The sequence below is a fragment of the Oryx dammah genome, unplaced genomic scaffold, assembly GCF_014754425.2.
Source record: "Oryx dammah isolate SB20612 unplaced genomic scaffold, SCBI_Odam_1.1 HiC_scaffold_13, whole genome shotgun sequence".
In the NCBI taxonomy this organism is placed as follows: domain Eukaryota; kingdom Metazoa; phylum Chordata; class Mammalia; order Artiodactyla; family Bovidae; genus Oryx; species Oryx dammah.
The window spans coordinates 21,942,216-21,957,208 of record NW_024070197.1 but is presented as its reverse complement, the minus strand read 5'-3'; the positions used below and the strand labels follow the sequence as shown (position 1 = coordinate 21,957,208).

The 14,993-nt window shown below is 37.5% G+C and overlaps 1 protein-coding gene across 3 annotated transcripts in view; it reads left to right on the top strand.

The window, feature by feature from the left end:
* The window catches only part of DPY19L3 (dpy-19 like C-mannosyltransferase 3), a 77,915-nt gene that overhangs the window by 54,233 nt on the left and 8,689 nt on the right, over positions 1-14,993 (top strand). For all 3 annotated transcript variants that reach the window (XM_040253768.1, XM_040253770.1, XM_040253769.1), the window contains 5 exons: positions 2,102-2,224; positions 2,582-2,693; positions 3,491-3,547; positions 7,688-7,770; positions 14,834-14,966. In XM_040253768.1, the coding sequence (XP_040109702.1) occupies positions 2,102-2,224; positions 2,582-2,693; positions 3,491-3,547; positions 7,688-7,770; positions 14,834-14,966 (508 nt within the window). The remainder of the gene's footprint in view (positions 1-2,101; positions 2,225-2,581; positions 2,694-3,490; positions 3,548-7,687; positions 7,771-14,833; positions 14,967-14,993) is intronic.

Here is a 14,993-nt window from a genome sequence, read left to right as displayed (position 1 = left end):
TTAAATTGAAAGAAAATTAAGTGTAAGAAGTTGAAGCTACTGTCATTTGTGAAAATGTAATGAAGCCCAGAAGGAAGCCCTTTTTCTGTGTAGTTACCTTGCCAATTAAGGTGCTGGTGAGCTGATTCACAGCCACCAAGAGTTGGCTGGGAGAAAGTCATTACAGTGAGCCCAGCTCAGCTGAGGTGTTTTATGATTATTAAGAATGAAGCAACATTGAACCATGAAGATATTTCATTGACTATAAACTATTTTAGTATCTTTCAGAAGTGTTCTTTTTATACTGAGCCCAAGATAAAAATTTAGCCCTGTGAAAATAGATGGAAATTATTCTAGACAGTGTAATTTAATATTATTCCAGACACATCAAGTGTCGACAGGACTCTAGACTGCATGCAAAGCAGGAGGTTCCGTTGGCCTGCAGTGTTGTGTGAAAATGTCTGCCATGCTCAGTGTGAATCTGTGAGCCGTCCCGGGAAGCTGATTTGGTATATGATTATAGATAAAGGTTTTAGAGCATCTTCATCTACCAGGTAGGGATATTAGGACTTGATTAGAGGAAAGCACGACATTAATTAAAGTCTCTAAAGAATTACAGTGTCTTAATGTGAATTAATGTCTAAGTAATTTGAAGGAAATACTGTCAACGCCAAGTATTTAAAGTATTCCTGCCTTCTGGTGCTAGGAAGGATGGTACTATTATGTTTATACAGCACGTCTACATTAGTGTGCAGTATACAACTGAAAGGGGCGCCCTGTTCTATATTCGCAGAATTAATTGAGCATTCTAGCTCAGTTGCAGGGACTGGGAGAGGTGTTGCAGAATTCTCCCAAGTATTAAGGGAGCATGAAACTATATGTTCTTGTCTGGAGTAATCTTTTAGTGTCACTGGAAGCCAGAGTTTGGGTTGTGATACATAACGTTTAGGTAAAGAATATCACCAGTGGTGAAATTTATCATAGAGTGTCATTTTCATTTTCTTAAGTATAATAGTTATACAGAAGCATTGTACATATCCAAGCCTCCTGGATTTGTATGAAGGATAAGTGGAGCCTTTATGGAAGTATTATTTTTATCCTAAGCTGGCAGCCATTACTTGTTGTTTCCTTTTCCCGTTGACAACAAATTGTGCAAATCTGAACGCACTCATCCATCTCAGTATCACTCAAGTAGGAATAACCAGACAGTACATACTTTCCTACTTGATGCAGTATGGAATACGTTGTACCCTCATGAAGTGTACTTGCCAAAATAAATGAACTTGACTCTGATAATTAACCTCTAGATCTAGTTAAAAGTTTATCAAAAATATGAGAATAGAGAATTATATTAAATGGCACCACAAGGAGACAATCAGCCAAATCCAGAAGATGGGAATAGTTATAGGACAAATGATACATTTTCTTCAACAAGTAAATGCCCTTAAAAAGTCGGGAGTGGGGAGTAATTCTGTTGGTTGAAAGAAAATTTAAAAGAGACATTACTGAAATGCAGTATGAAAGCTTTGGATCCTGATTCAAAGAAACTACCTGAAAAAAGCTATCATAACAAATATAGATACTAGAACATGAACTGGGTGTTAGGTGATGTTAAAGGATTATTGTTAATTTTATGGGTACAATCATTTTAATGTAGCCATATTTGATTTTAAAAATCATGTTAGACATATGTAATGAGATATGGTGATAGGTTAAGAATGTGATCATTGGTTCATAAAACTACTGAGTTCCAAGTTTATGGATATACTTTTATTTCTTATTTGTAAAAACTAGAAAAATATGAGTACTACAACACCTCTGAAGATCTCTTATAGTTTTAGTGATTGCAAAATTTTTTGCTGTCTCTTACAATTGAAGAGATTGAAGGACTTTAAGGTTTTGTTTAAATCAAAATGAAATTTATGCAATTTTAGGTACTCTAATAATTATGACAGTTTTGGCCTCATAAATTCAAAACTGATCAGAGCTGTTCACTTTATTTTAGGGAAATAAAATATTTCTAAATATATGAAGGCATAGCTTTCTTGTATCTTCTTCTTTAACAAAGATTTAGCTGAATTAAAATTAAGAACTAATTTTTTATATGTGCTGTTTTATCCAGTGATTCTACCAATCAGCAGTCCATGTGTAAAATGGGAAAGTACACAATTGGCCTGAAACCAGAAACTGCCTACAATTTAATACATACGATTCTGTTTGGATTCTTGGCATTGAGTACAATGAGGTATTTTTGTCTTATCTATTTATTTCTTTATGACCACTCTTTACCTGACATAGTTTAGCAATGTAATTTGGAAACTGACAATCATCTTCTTTAATGATTATGGTTACCATAAAAATATCCTTATTTACTGTCTTCTCCCAGTACAAAATACCATTTATAAACCAGTTCTAATTACCAAATGTTCCTCTATTTTTACTTATACGATCATTCTCAAAAAGCAATGGAATTAATAACTAACACCTTGGCAGTTGGTTTCTGCATAGTTTTAGTAAGTTCTGTGATCACAAATAATATAGCTGCCTTTACAGCTTCTATACAGTTAGCACTGCTGACCTTTGCCTGCCTGTGTCCTTATAGAATGAAGTACCTCTGGACATCCCATATGTGTGTATTTGCGTCATTTGGCCTATGCAGCCCTGAAATATGGGAGTTACTTCTGAAGTTGATCCATCTTTATAACCCAAAGAGGGTCAGTGCTATCTCTTTTTCCATTTCATTTTTATGACTTTCAGTATTTCTTTCATTATCAATTTGTTTTCCCAAGAGTTGTCTAAGTATCAGTTTGATAAAATGGATACTAAACTTTAAAACTAAAATAATTGATATATTATGATTTTTTTTAATTTGTTTATTTTAATTGGAGGATAATCACTTTACAATATTGTGATGGACACTGCTATTCATCAACATGAATTGGACACAGGTATACATGTGTCCCCTCCTTCCTGAGCCCCCCCTCCCCCCTCCCCCCTCCCTCCTATCCCTCCAGGTTGTCACAGAGGACCAGCTTTGGGTTCCCTGCATTATAAGGAATTATTTTAAAATAATTTTGTGCTTAATTTTAGTTTTATTTTCTAATTTTTTTTCATAGTTAGATATGTTCATAATACAGAATTTGGAAATACTGAAAAGCACAAAAAGGAATATTAAAAATTACCAGTAATCCCATTATCTAGAGTTATCACTATTATTATTGTTAATTACTATAATATATAATATGTACATAATTACTAATAAGAATATGGTAATGATTAATAGCCCATAAGTGCAGTTCTGGGTTGTTCTGCCCTATAAATTCACTAGGTGGCAATATGGTGGAAGCTACAAATACTTTACAAATGATTGACTCAGTTTTTTTCTCCTATTGGAGATTCATGCCCTGTTAGGTTATATATATATATTTTTAAATAATATATTTACAAAGCAAAAATATAAAGTAAAACTATTCCAAATACTTGTAATCTAAATAATGTCTTTCTTATATAGATATGTATAATGCGATATTCAATACCGATATTAATACTGCTGTATCTGTGCTATAAGGTAAGACTGATTGTCCTCATTCTTATCTTTATTTAGCAGAATAATTGCTTTGACTCAGTGTACTTCAGTGTCATTGGCAAGGAGAGTGGTTTGCAGAGCTTACACATATCTGCTTAGTTTTTATGGCAATTGACATTGGTAGGAAAAGTAATCTACTTCCCAAAAAGGGATTTAACAGATAAAAACATTATAGCAAAAAAATACTACAGTTTAATTATTCTAATTAATTTTGGTTCTTACTTACTATTCAGCTGATACAAACTCTGAAAATAAAGATGTTTTCAGACCCATTTTGAGAAAAATTAGTTTTCCCCATTACCTGCTTTTGATAGAGTAAGATCTTAAAATGCATCTTACTTTAGCCTACACATTTTATTAGATGCTTAAAATCATCTGTGTAAGAACACTGAGCACATATAAATACAGTCTAAGCTTCGTGATCTGTCCTTCAGTTTCAGCAGGAAGTAAAGAAATTCTTCATATTCTCAGTTGACTGATTTCTGAAACAGCATTAACTGTGTTTCAGTTCTGAGACTCCTCCATAAAAGACCATGAGTCTGTGTTTTCACATCTTTGAAATTTAGAGGCTTGAATTGTTACCTCGGTAAGGGAACTTGGATGGTTTTATCCAATTGAGCTCTTACCCTCTCTTAAAGGAAAAAAAATATATATATTTTAACTTCAGGTTTTTTTTCTTCAGACTTTAGAACAGTAGATTTCAAACTCTCCTGTGTATAGCTTCTGATTTAGGAGGTAGCTAAAGAAGGTGGCAGGAGGTGGGGAGACTCTCCCACAGAAAAGATCAGCTTTGGCAGCTCAGCTTCTGGGTTTATTTGCTTGTGTTTTCATTTTAGATTTTTTTGAAGCAAAGGTTTTAGGCTAAGAAAAGTGTCTGATAAACACTGTATTGGACAGTTCTGTTGTAACTATTTCAAAAAATTATGTTCTATCATATTGCTGTCTACCAAAACATTTGCTATTATAGGCAGACGACTGTGCCAATTCCCAGATACTGGCAAACATAGAACTAAATCATTTCTGCCACCACGCCTCTGGGAATTTTATTGCTCTACTGTAAGTAAATGAAACTTCTTAAAAACATCTGGCAATTCACAACTAAGGATTAAGCAGAGTACAAGTGTGATGATGAAGGAGGTAACTTTATCTTTACACGTTGATTCTCAGGCATAGAGCACAGAAAAGATTCAGCTCACCTTCATTCTTGACTCGCCACTAAAGACACACACCCCAACAGTCTTCTCCCACTGTTCTGTGTGGGCCTGAGTTCCTTGATGTCTCAGATATTTATTTGAAAATTTGTTGATTTTTTTAAAAAGCTACTTGAGGACTAAAGTCTCTTGTTCTGGACAAAATGGAGGAAGGACATAATAGAAGAAATAAACAGGCAGCATCAGCATCATGTGGGAACCTGTTCGAATTGCAGAAGTTTGGGTCCTACTCTAGACCTACCGCGTCAGGAGCCCTGGGAGTGGGGTCCAGGGATCCGGGCTTAACCAGCCCTCCAGGTGGCGCTCCTGCACCCTCACGCTTGAGAAACCCCGATGTAGGACGGCTTCTCAGCGGCAGCACCGTGGGCATTTTGTCCGGGTAATTCTTTGACTTAAGGGCTGTCCTGAGCGTTCTAGGACACTTGGCAGCATCCCTACCTTCTACCCACTACATGCTAAGAGCACCAACCTCCAGGTGTGACTGTCAAAAATAAAAACATTTGTAGACACTGCAAAACGTGCCCCTAGCGGTGTGGCAGAATCCCCCGACACCACCCCTCTTGAGAACCATTGCCAGAGAAGAACCAATGATAGCACTGAAAAGGCCGTCACTTCCTTAGGAAATCTTTGTAGATGTATCCCGAGTAAGACAGGTGGTGGGCTTCCCAGGTGGCGCACTGCTAAAGACTCCGGCTGCTAAGCAGGAGACGCAAGAGGCATGGGTTCGGTCCCTGGGTCAGGAAGATCCCCTGGAGAAGGAAATGGCAACCCACTCCAGTACTCTCGCCCAGAAAATCCCATGGACAGAGGAGTCTGGTGGGCTACAGTCCAGGGGGTTTGCAAAGAGTCGGACAAGACTGAATGTGTTTGTGTGTGTGTGTGTGTGTGTGAGCACACGCATGCACACAGACACACACACACGACAGATAGTAGTAAGTCTGAAGAATCCTTTCAAAGACAAGTGGCCAGGCCTCTCTCAGTATTGGACTTCAGGAGAAATCCTGATGCATCCAGCTTTCACTGTATAAAATAGTTTAATTTACATAGTTCAGCTTCTCAGAACTTGTAAAATTCAAAATCACAAAGACAATAAAGATTTTATGTATATTAGCAGTTACCCTGAAACTGAATGTTTTCTAACTATTGAACAGATTTATCTGTAAGAAATAGGAACTAATATTTCAAAGTCTGATTTAAGTTTATTTACATAGCACTTTTAATGAGGATTTCAAATTTTCTTGTTAATAATACCTATTTTGCTCTATGTCTGCTTAGGATAATACTCTTTTAAAGGGAAAAATATGTGCTAGTCTCCACTCAAAAATCAAGTTTAATAAAATCATCGCCCTCATGTTAATTCACTTATTTGGATATCTGAAGTCTCATATAAACAACTGCTGATCATTTACCCAACAGCATTTAGTTATTAGGCATTTTTTCACACAGCATTTAAGACATTTACCATAAGACTGTGTTATTAGATTATAACATTTTCAGAATTAACAACAGCAACTTTCAAACTAGAAAAATATCTGATCATTGAATTCACAGGTTTCAAAATGTTTTATACGAAAATAATTAAAATATCATTTAAAAGTTAGTATTCTATTATTATCAAAATTAATAGGGACAATGGGTAATTGAAATTTCACAAGCGTTATCATTTAATCAGTAATTTTTATTACATTTCTTCTGAAACCTAGGATTAGTAGTGCAGACACCTGATTTTCCATCACCAACAATTTTCCTGATTTACCCACCCTAGAGACCAGATATGAATGAGCAGTAAAAATGGCCAAAGATGAGATGATAAGAAGATAAGAAAGTGATGGGGATTAAAAAAACAGCCACAGACCAGTCAGGTGCCACTTTGTTCTAGTTAATGGTTCTTAAATAGAAAATTTCTATTTACAACATTAATGAAGTATAGATACATTATTATTGGGCTTCTGTTTCAATATAGGTCATGAGTTCTGTGGTTCACCCTAACATATTTAGATGATCAATTCTTTTTAGGCAACTGCCATTTGATAAAACAACATTTAATTAATTGTTGAATTAAACAGACAAGTTATAATATAAAAGCAGTGGATTCAGCATGTATTTTTGCATTATATTTTCGTAGCTTAAGTAACTCAAGTTGAGTAGGAGGACCAGTGGCATAAAGATAATACTCAGATGTACTAGGTTTTCCTGGACCACCCTTCTTTCAAATATTCTTCTCTCCCTTTGTACCTGTAATTATATTAATATTCATCAAACCATTTGTCCAGATTTCTAGTACAAACAATATACTCACCATAGCACAGAATGAAAAGTTTGCAGTTATGACTCTGCCAGTCTGATCTGAGCAAGTCAGGTTATCTATCTTTCTGAGCCAAGGTCTCTAAACTAGAAAAATGAAGAACAGATATTCATGGTAATGATGCCTTCTGCGTCATCTTTCTCCCTGAGGAGTTGTGAGGATACAATGAGATTCTGTATTCCAAAGGGTACATTCTGCATTTAAAGATAAATACAGGAAGTTAGTTAGTCACATTTTTCTCATATCCTGTGAACTTTCTCATGGTTGCCACTCCTGTCATATCCAAATTAATGTTTTACTAGATATTGACACACATACAACAGCATTTTTGTTAGTGTAAAATAAAAGTTCAGTTTCTGAAGTTGGCAACACCAGTACTTCTAATTAGCTGCAGCTCAAAATGATTTGGGGAACTTTTCTCAGACTTTATCTCACTTTACACTTAGAAGGGTTGACCTCAGAGGTGAAGGAGTTCTACTCTTCCAGTTACTGGGTTTACTTAGTTCACAAGTTATATGCAGTTTCTCCTTTTTCACTTTAATTTTAGTGATAGCTGTGGGCCTGGGGGTGGATTTTGTTTTTGTTTAGTTTTGTTTTTAATTTCAGTTCTGGCCAGGAATGATGGATGAACTCTCCGAGTTGAGAGAATTCTATGATCCAGATACAGTGGAGCTGATGAACTGGATTAAGTAAGAGGATTTTTTTTTTTTAACCTTTGAAAATTAAAGTGCTTTTTTAAGAGTCACTGTAGGCCTCATTTGGTTTTTGGTCTTTTGGGTTTTTTTTTTTTTTTCCTGAATCTAATTATGAAGATACATTCATTCTCAAGTTTTTTCTTTAAAACTCTATACTTGAATATAATTTCTTTCCATTCAAAAAATGTTCTCTCTAATCACAGTCCCGTGAAGAAGGGAAAGTAGCGGTATGGAGAGGGAAACAGAATCGGAGGATGTGTCAGATCAGTGACAGCAGTGGAAATCAAGTTTTATGTTCTCTGCCAGTTTTATCTTTAGCATTTCTTCCACTTTAATAGCATTCAAATGTTCTATTAATACTGACATATAAAGTATTCTTTCCTTATTAATCATTTAAAAATTATACGGTAAAAAAAATACAGTTAATTACTAGCTCAGTGCAGACTTTCTTTTAACTGATCATATAGACTAAGATTAGGCCTAGAGAAAATTTAAAATACAAAAGCTAGAGCTTTTCCTTCCTCGAACATCATAATGCTTTCACATTATATTGGTTTTTATTTTTGCCTGCACGGTTACTTCACCTCAGCATTCAGCAACAGAATGAGATTCATGTTTTTCAAAGTTTTGTTAATGAAACCCACCTCCCACCAGCAAAAATTAACTCTTTTACTCCAAGCAGCATTCCTGTGCCCTGTAATGTTGTATTTCCCTATTTTATAACCAAACAGCAGTAGTGTAATTATTTACACATAAATAGATGCTGCAAATCTTATGTGACATATTCTGAAAGCATCGGCTGTGTTGTCTCCATCACTTAGAATTTTAGTGGCCATATTGGCACTTGCTCGTGACTGATGTTTACTAACCAGTACAGTTTAGCACGGCTTGTGTATTAAGCGATGGTAAATGTTTGATAGCTTGGGCCTCTTGAGTACAATACTTGGATTTTATAGAGATTTGTATCTAAAATATATATGTGGCTTTGGTCCCAGTGTTGGACTGGATTTGACTAGATGCAATGAGTATAATTTTTCATATATTTCCAGTGCTGAGAGTATGAAGCAGTGCTTTATCTTTATCTATTTATTTAACTTTAAATCATGGCAGACAATTGTAGAGTAAATAATTCCTTCCGTATTTATTGTGTAAGAGGAAAAAGGCTTTTTCATATAAAGAAAAGCTAATTACTTTGGCATTAGCTATAGTCAACTGGAAATTTATGGCATGCCCATCTGAAGGTGAGGCTGCTGTTTTCTGTTTTTCAAATTGCACCATTCGTAGGAGTGGTGTAGGGTGCCCACTCTGACACAGTCCCGTAGGTGGCACACCTTCTGGATCTACTTGGATTGGCATTATAAACATCCTACCTCCACTTCCCAGTCTTTTAGGAATTAATTGTAGTGTCATTAAGATTTTATTCTAGTGGAGTTATCTTTGGCTATGTCAGACTGGATATACTTATTGTAATGCCTTTATTTTCATGCTTTTGCTCACAGAGGTTATTTAAAATAACATTTCTGGTTCTGAAAAATTATGGATGAGAGTCTATTCCATGTGTAAAGAAGATAATCTTTTAGTTTGCATTTGGGAAAGTGGGCTTTGTTCTTACATTCTCCTTCTACTAACAGTTCTTCTCCCTGTATGTAGACTTATTCTTTTCACTTTTTACAAATCTCAGCAACTGAAGGATTTGTATTGTTCCCCTAAAAATGGTTCCATTGTGATCTAATCTTGCCTGTTTTCCCTTCAAAGTCTTCAAATCTAAATTATTGTTTTTGCAAAAATAGCTGCTAGGCATGTTTGTGAAATAAGCTTAAGTGATGATGAATGTATGTCAAAATAGGGTCTGTTTAGACACAAAATGCATTTGTTTAAATCAACATTTAAATCAGCTCTGGTCTAGGCTTCATTTCCAAACACAAGCAAATGTACTTTACTATTCATTTAACCTGTCCTGATTTCTTCTGCTTTTAAATATAAAATATGACCTTCTACTTTGACTCTACTACCTTGACTAATCACACAGTGTTCGTGACATGAGTAGGTCTGAGCTGTGCTGGAGGAAAGGCTGTAGGCTAAGGATTTGTGAAGTGTATCTGAAAGCCTGTTTGGAATTGTCTGAAGGCAGCACTGGGCCTCTGGTCCCACCCAGCACTGTTACTGAGACGCCTCCTCTCTGTCCTGTCTGCTTCTGTTCTCAGGTAGCCAGAGTGATATGCTCACATCTGTCCTTTGTCAGGGTGGTCATGACCACATCTTTTGGGGTCAGCACAGGATGGCTGCCCAGCCTCTAAAATGAGTCAGAACAAGAAACGGTGACCTGAAGAAACTTGGGAAGACAAATGACTCTCTCTTTCAGCAGGGGCAACCCTTGTGCTAAGTGTTCAGAAGGGGCTCCCACCATCTCCCAGTCTGCCTCATGCACTGGATGCTAGCGCTCGATGTTTGAAGATTAAATTCTTCTTTAACCAGTGAGGACCTTTGTTGCAGTCTGGGCCCCAGCGTCTTCCCGGTGAGAACTAGGACATCATCTCTCCACGCCTTCTGCAGCCCCAGCTGTGTGTTCACGGGGCTGGTTGCCTACCTTGCATGTTATACTGAGCTTCAGCATGCCCTATTTTCCAGTAGGTTTAAGTGTGTATGTTCACATTAACCCCTTTTTGCTAATGATGTTTTTCCTGAATACGAAAACTAAAAACCTGCCTTTCTGTTTTACTTTCTGGTATCTCTTTCAGCAGAACCCAGGTGGAGCTTTTATAGGTTTTATGTGTGACTAGAAAGCACATTCACTTCAAGGCCAAATCTCACAGCAATTGGTAGTTCATACCTTGTTTGTTTGCAACCTTAGAATGTTTCATTTTTGGCTCCTGAAACATTTCTTGGACATTATGTAATTCAGATAGACTGACTGTTTTGAGGTGTGACATTCTACCTACTTGGCTATAGGAGATTTTCACTAGAAATAATATCTTTCCAGTGATGAAGCCTGCATGTGCAATATTTTCTCAATGGGCCTGAAAAAATGGACCAGACTTCCTTCACATTTAATCAAAGCAGAAAGAATTACAGTATATTTAAAATATGATGTAGGTTAAGTTCAGACCTTAAATGCCAATAAGCCTCTTTTATATTTAATGAATCATTTTGTGGCATTTGCATAATTCTATAAATTTTTGAAGTGTAGATAAAGCAAATGTTCACACGTTATATTATAATGCTTAGTTTACCCATTAGTTCAACAGTAATTAACTTGTTGAAGCTTAGAGCTTCAAAAATAAATGAGATTATTTGTTCAAAAATGCCATCAGGTCTTCGTAGAATGACATTTAAATTATATAATGTAAATCCATTTGACCTGTGAGTCCTTGTCATTATTTAGTGACATTTCTTACAGAATAAATTGTTTGCAGGTTGGGCAGCCTGCTATGGAGCTTGGCAGAGAGCTATAAAAACAAATTATTCTTTCATTTTATACATCATTTGTTCAAACATTGGTAAAAATTGCTTTGTTTTTCTGTAATAGAGAAGTGTCATTCAATGGTTAAAAGCACATTAGCTATTTTAGACACAGACCACAGACTGTGTCAGCAGAAGTGTCCGTGAAGGAAGAATACCCATGGTTCCATCTGTCATGCTGCATATTTTAAGTCAAGACAAAGAACCCCTACTCCCTTTGCCCACTGAGCTTACCACAGAAAACAAAATACTGCAAACCTAGGTTTTTAAAGTTTAGAAAACGTGTGATTTTTTTTTTTTCATTTTGTTTCACTTTGCTTGTTTTACTTTTGCATTTGCTTTATGGGTAAAATTAAATATTTAAGGGAGCAGTTAAATGGCCCAGATCTACCACAGGGCTAGCACATAAAACCAAGTCAAACAACCCCGTGAATAAACAGCATCTGTATATGCTTGGAAGTCAGTCGTTTTCAAAGAAATTATTATATCTAAATCCATTTCATAGGCATTAGGGTGCTTGTATTTTGCTGAAAATGAAACCAAGAACCTTTAGTGAAAGACTCTTAAGAATCCTGAGGATTGTAGCACCTGCAGTTGAGACGGATTACATTTCTTTTAAAATTTCTGACTCTTTTACTAATGAGGCCAAACATGAAAACCTTGTCGCAATCGAATCCGCCTCACCTCCTCTAAGCGGTCATGTGGCATGACCTGCTTTCTTGGTGAGGCTGCTGTTGCCTTGGGGACCATAGCCAGCAGGGTGGCAGGGGCAGCAGGTGCTGTCAGAGGGGAGAGGCATGTTTACCACGATCCTGCTGCGTCTGAGGTGTTCTGTTTCCAGCACAGCTGCAGGCCCACAAAAGGCAGGCATCAATATGTGGCGGACTAGTTGTGGGGTTTTTCTGAAGTGTTTTCCTGTGGTGGGAGCTGAGTCTGTCAACCAGTAAGCTTCTTGAAGACAGGATATCATACCAGCCCAGCACGTAGTAGGCTCTCAGTAATAACTTTTGGCTGAAGCAAGTAGAACCTTATAACTCTGAAGCAAGTAGAATCTTGTAAGTCCCCAGCAAGCAGTTTAGGATTGTTGACATTTTAAACCTTTGTGAACTATTTAACTCATTGAAGTATTCTGATGATAGCCCAGGAAGGGGAAAGAAGCCTTGTTCGTTAGCCATGAATAGATAACAGGCCAGTTGGCCATCTTGGCCAACATTACCAACAGCTCTGTGCATCTCCCTGATGTTGAATCCTGTTGCATATTCAAAATGATGGTCCTCAGACAGCCTAAAGATTGGAGTGGATACTGTCAGCACAGCTGCTGCGTTTCAGTAAGACCATACAGACCAGGATGGTTCTGTCTCTGTGTGTTCTCACCTTGACCTCGTGCTTTGCCGAACACAGGGACCAGACGCATCTTCTCCCTGCATTCTAAACCTCTTTGGTTCAGAGGACCCAAAGAGGGCTTTTTTGTATAATTTATTGCAGTAGGATGGTTTGTGCCAGTTAAGAGTATACAGAAGGAAAGAAGACAGATTTTGAAAAATGATGACATTTTCTTTCATCTTATTTGTTCATATCTATTCTCTTTAGCAATTATGATCCACTATAAATGAGAGCAGCACAGTATATATGGCACAGACTGAGCATTTAGTAAGTATTCATTGAATTAAGCTAAATTTTTAGAAAATCTTTCACTAAGGAACTCTGTGCACCTTTACCCTTTGTCATTTAAACCCTCCTGTTTCCTTGATCATGTGGGACACATGTCAAGAATTTCTTATAAATTGCTGATTCAGGGTGGGGGACAGAGCAGACATGTATTTATGCCTGTGTTCTGGATCTGGTTGTCAGAATGATGATATCCTGTGAAGCACAGCCAGGTTCATGTAAAAGTTTTTCTCTTGTAATCCATTCTGCCGTCCGACAGGAATAAGGGAGGGTACAGCCTATGTCATTCCCTGTGTGTGCTCACTGTAATTCTATCACTTTAAGAAAGGTTATTGGAATTCAAGTGAATGAGATGTCATTGTTAGAAAATGTTGCACTTTTGTAAAGTATATTATTTGTCAGTGTTTCAGCTTGAGCTGTAGAATGCCTTACTTGTAGACATCCTAAGGCCTTTGTTGGGTGGCATTCTTCTATAGTCTTAGCGTAAAAATGTAATAAGTAGAACATCCTCATGGAATATATGAATATGATGAGGATTCTCTTAGAATGAACATTAGAGCAAGTTTCATGCCCTGATGTCCAAAACATTGAGAATGGTATGCTCTGGCTTTTTCTGCAAAACGTTCCCTGGTGGCTCAGAGGTTAAAGCGTCTGCCTGCCGTGTGGGAGACCTGGGTTCAATCCCTGGGTCGGGAAGATCCCCTGGAGAAGGAAATGGCAACCCACTCCAGTATTCTTGCCTGGAGAATCCCATGGACAGAAGAGCCTGGTGGGCTACCGTCCACGGGGTCGCAAAGAGTCGGACCCGACTGAGCAACTTCACTTTCACTTTCATGTTGAGTTTTAATGATTTCAGTTAGCCTCCTTCTCAAAAAGACTATGTCCATTTTAACTCACCCTAGCAGCTGTCAACTCCTTGTTTTTAACACAAGAAGGGTGAATGTATCTCACACTATTCAAGTGGACCTTTACTGGAAATTCTGCATTAAGGAGAGTCCATAGAACAACTGTTATGTTCTTCATAATAAAATGACACCTCATTGATTTGATGGTAGCTCCCAGGTTTTAAAAAATAGGAGGGAATTTAATCAGTGACTAAGATTATTTTTTTCCAGGGGGAAAAGGAAAACATGCTTTCACAGTATCACAGTAATCAGGAAGTCTTCCCTTGGCCCTCCATCAGCTGTCCCTCACACCCTATGGGGAGGCAGAGAATCACAGCTTGGTGATAACTGGAAAGTGAGACCATAATTTAGTATCAGAATGTCCTGTACTTCTTAAGATGCATGCAGTCTTTCATAATCAGGACTAAAGGAGAGAAATACATAAAATACTTCTGCCCCGCATCAGAAATGTTGTATAGCTTCATACCGAGTAATAAGATACCTGCTAGTTCAGAATCTTCTTTCCATGTTCTTTTGTTTTTAGCAATTATTTTTTTCTGAAAAGTAATTTATAGTAGTATCTGTGATCCTTTTTTCTGGTTTTAACCAAAAACCCTTGGAATCGACTCATGGCCAGCTGCAGTTTCTAGCATAATTTGTTTTACTCTAGGCAGCCCATTTAATTAAGTTTAACACAAAAGGCACTGGCAGTCTTCTAAGGCCTCTTGTTAGAAGCTGTCCCTTTGGAACAGGAGAGGAGAGGGTTGTGGGATTGAGCCTAGAAGACTCAGGAGGTACCCACATCCGAAGACAATTCATTGTAAGAGTAAACCCATCAAAACAGTAAATCAGAAACTTCCCAGTCATTGTCAAAATCAGATAGGAAAAATTTCATAGAACAGCTTGAGTGCAGATCAGAATCACAGCAGCCTCTTGTTTTTCCCAACATAGCCTTTCTTAACACAGCCGGGTCATCCTGAGTTTGTGGCATTGTCTTTGTGGAAGTCTTAGCAGTGACGTTAATTCAGACTCTTAAAATCTTTTAGCGCCCACACTCCAGGGAAGGCTGTGTTTGCTGGAAGCATGCAGCTGCTGGCAGGCGTCAAGCTGTGCACGGGACGGACCTTAACCAACCACCCGCACTACGAAGACAACAGCCTCAGAGAGCGGACGAAAGCGGTGAGGGCCTCACCTGGCTCCTTGTGC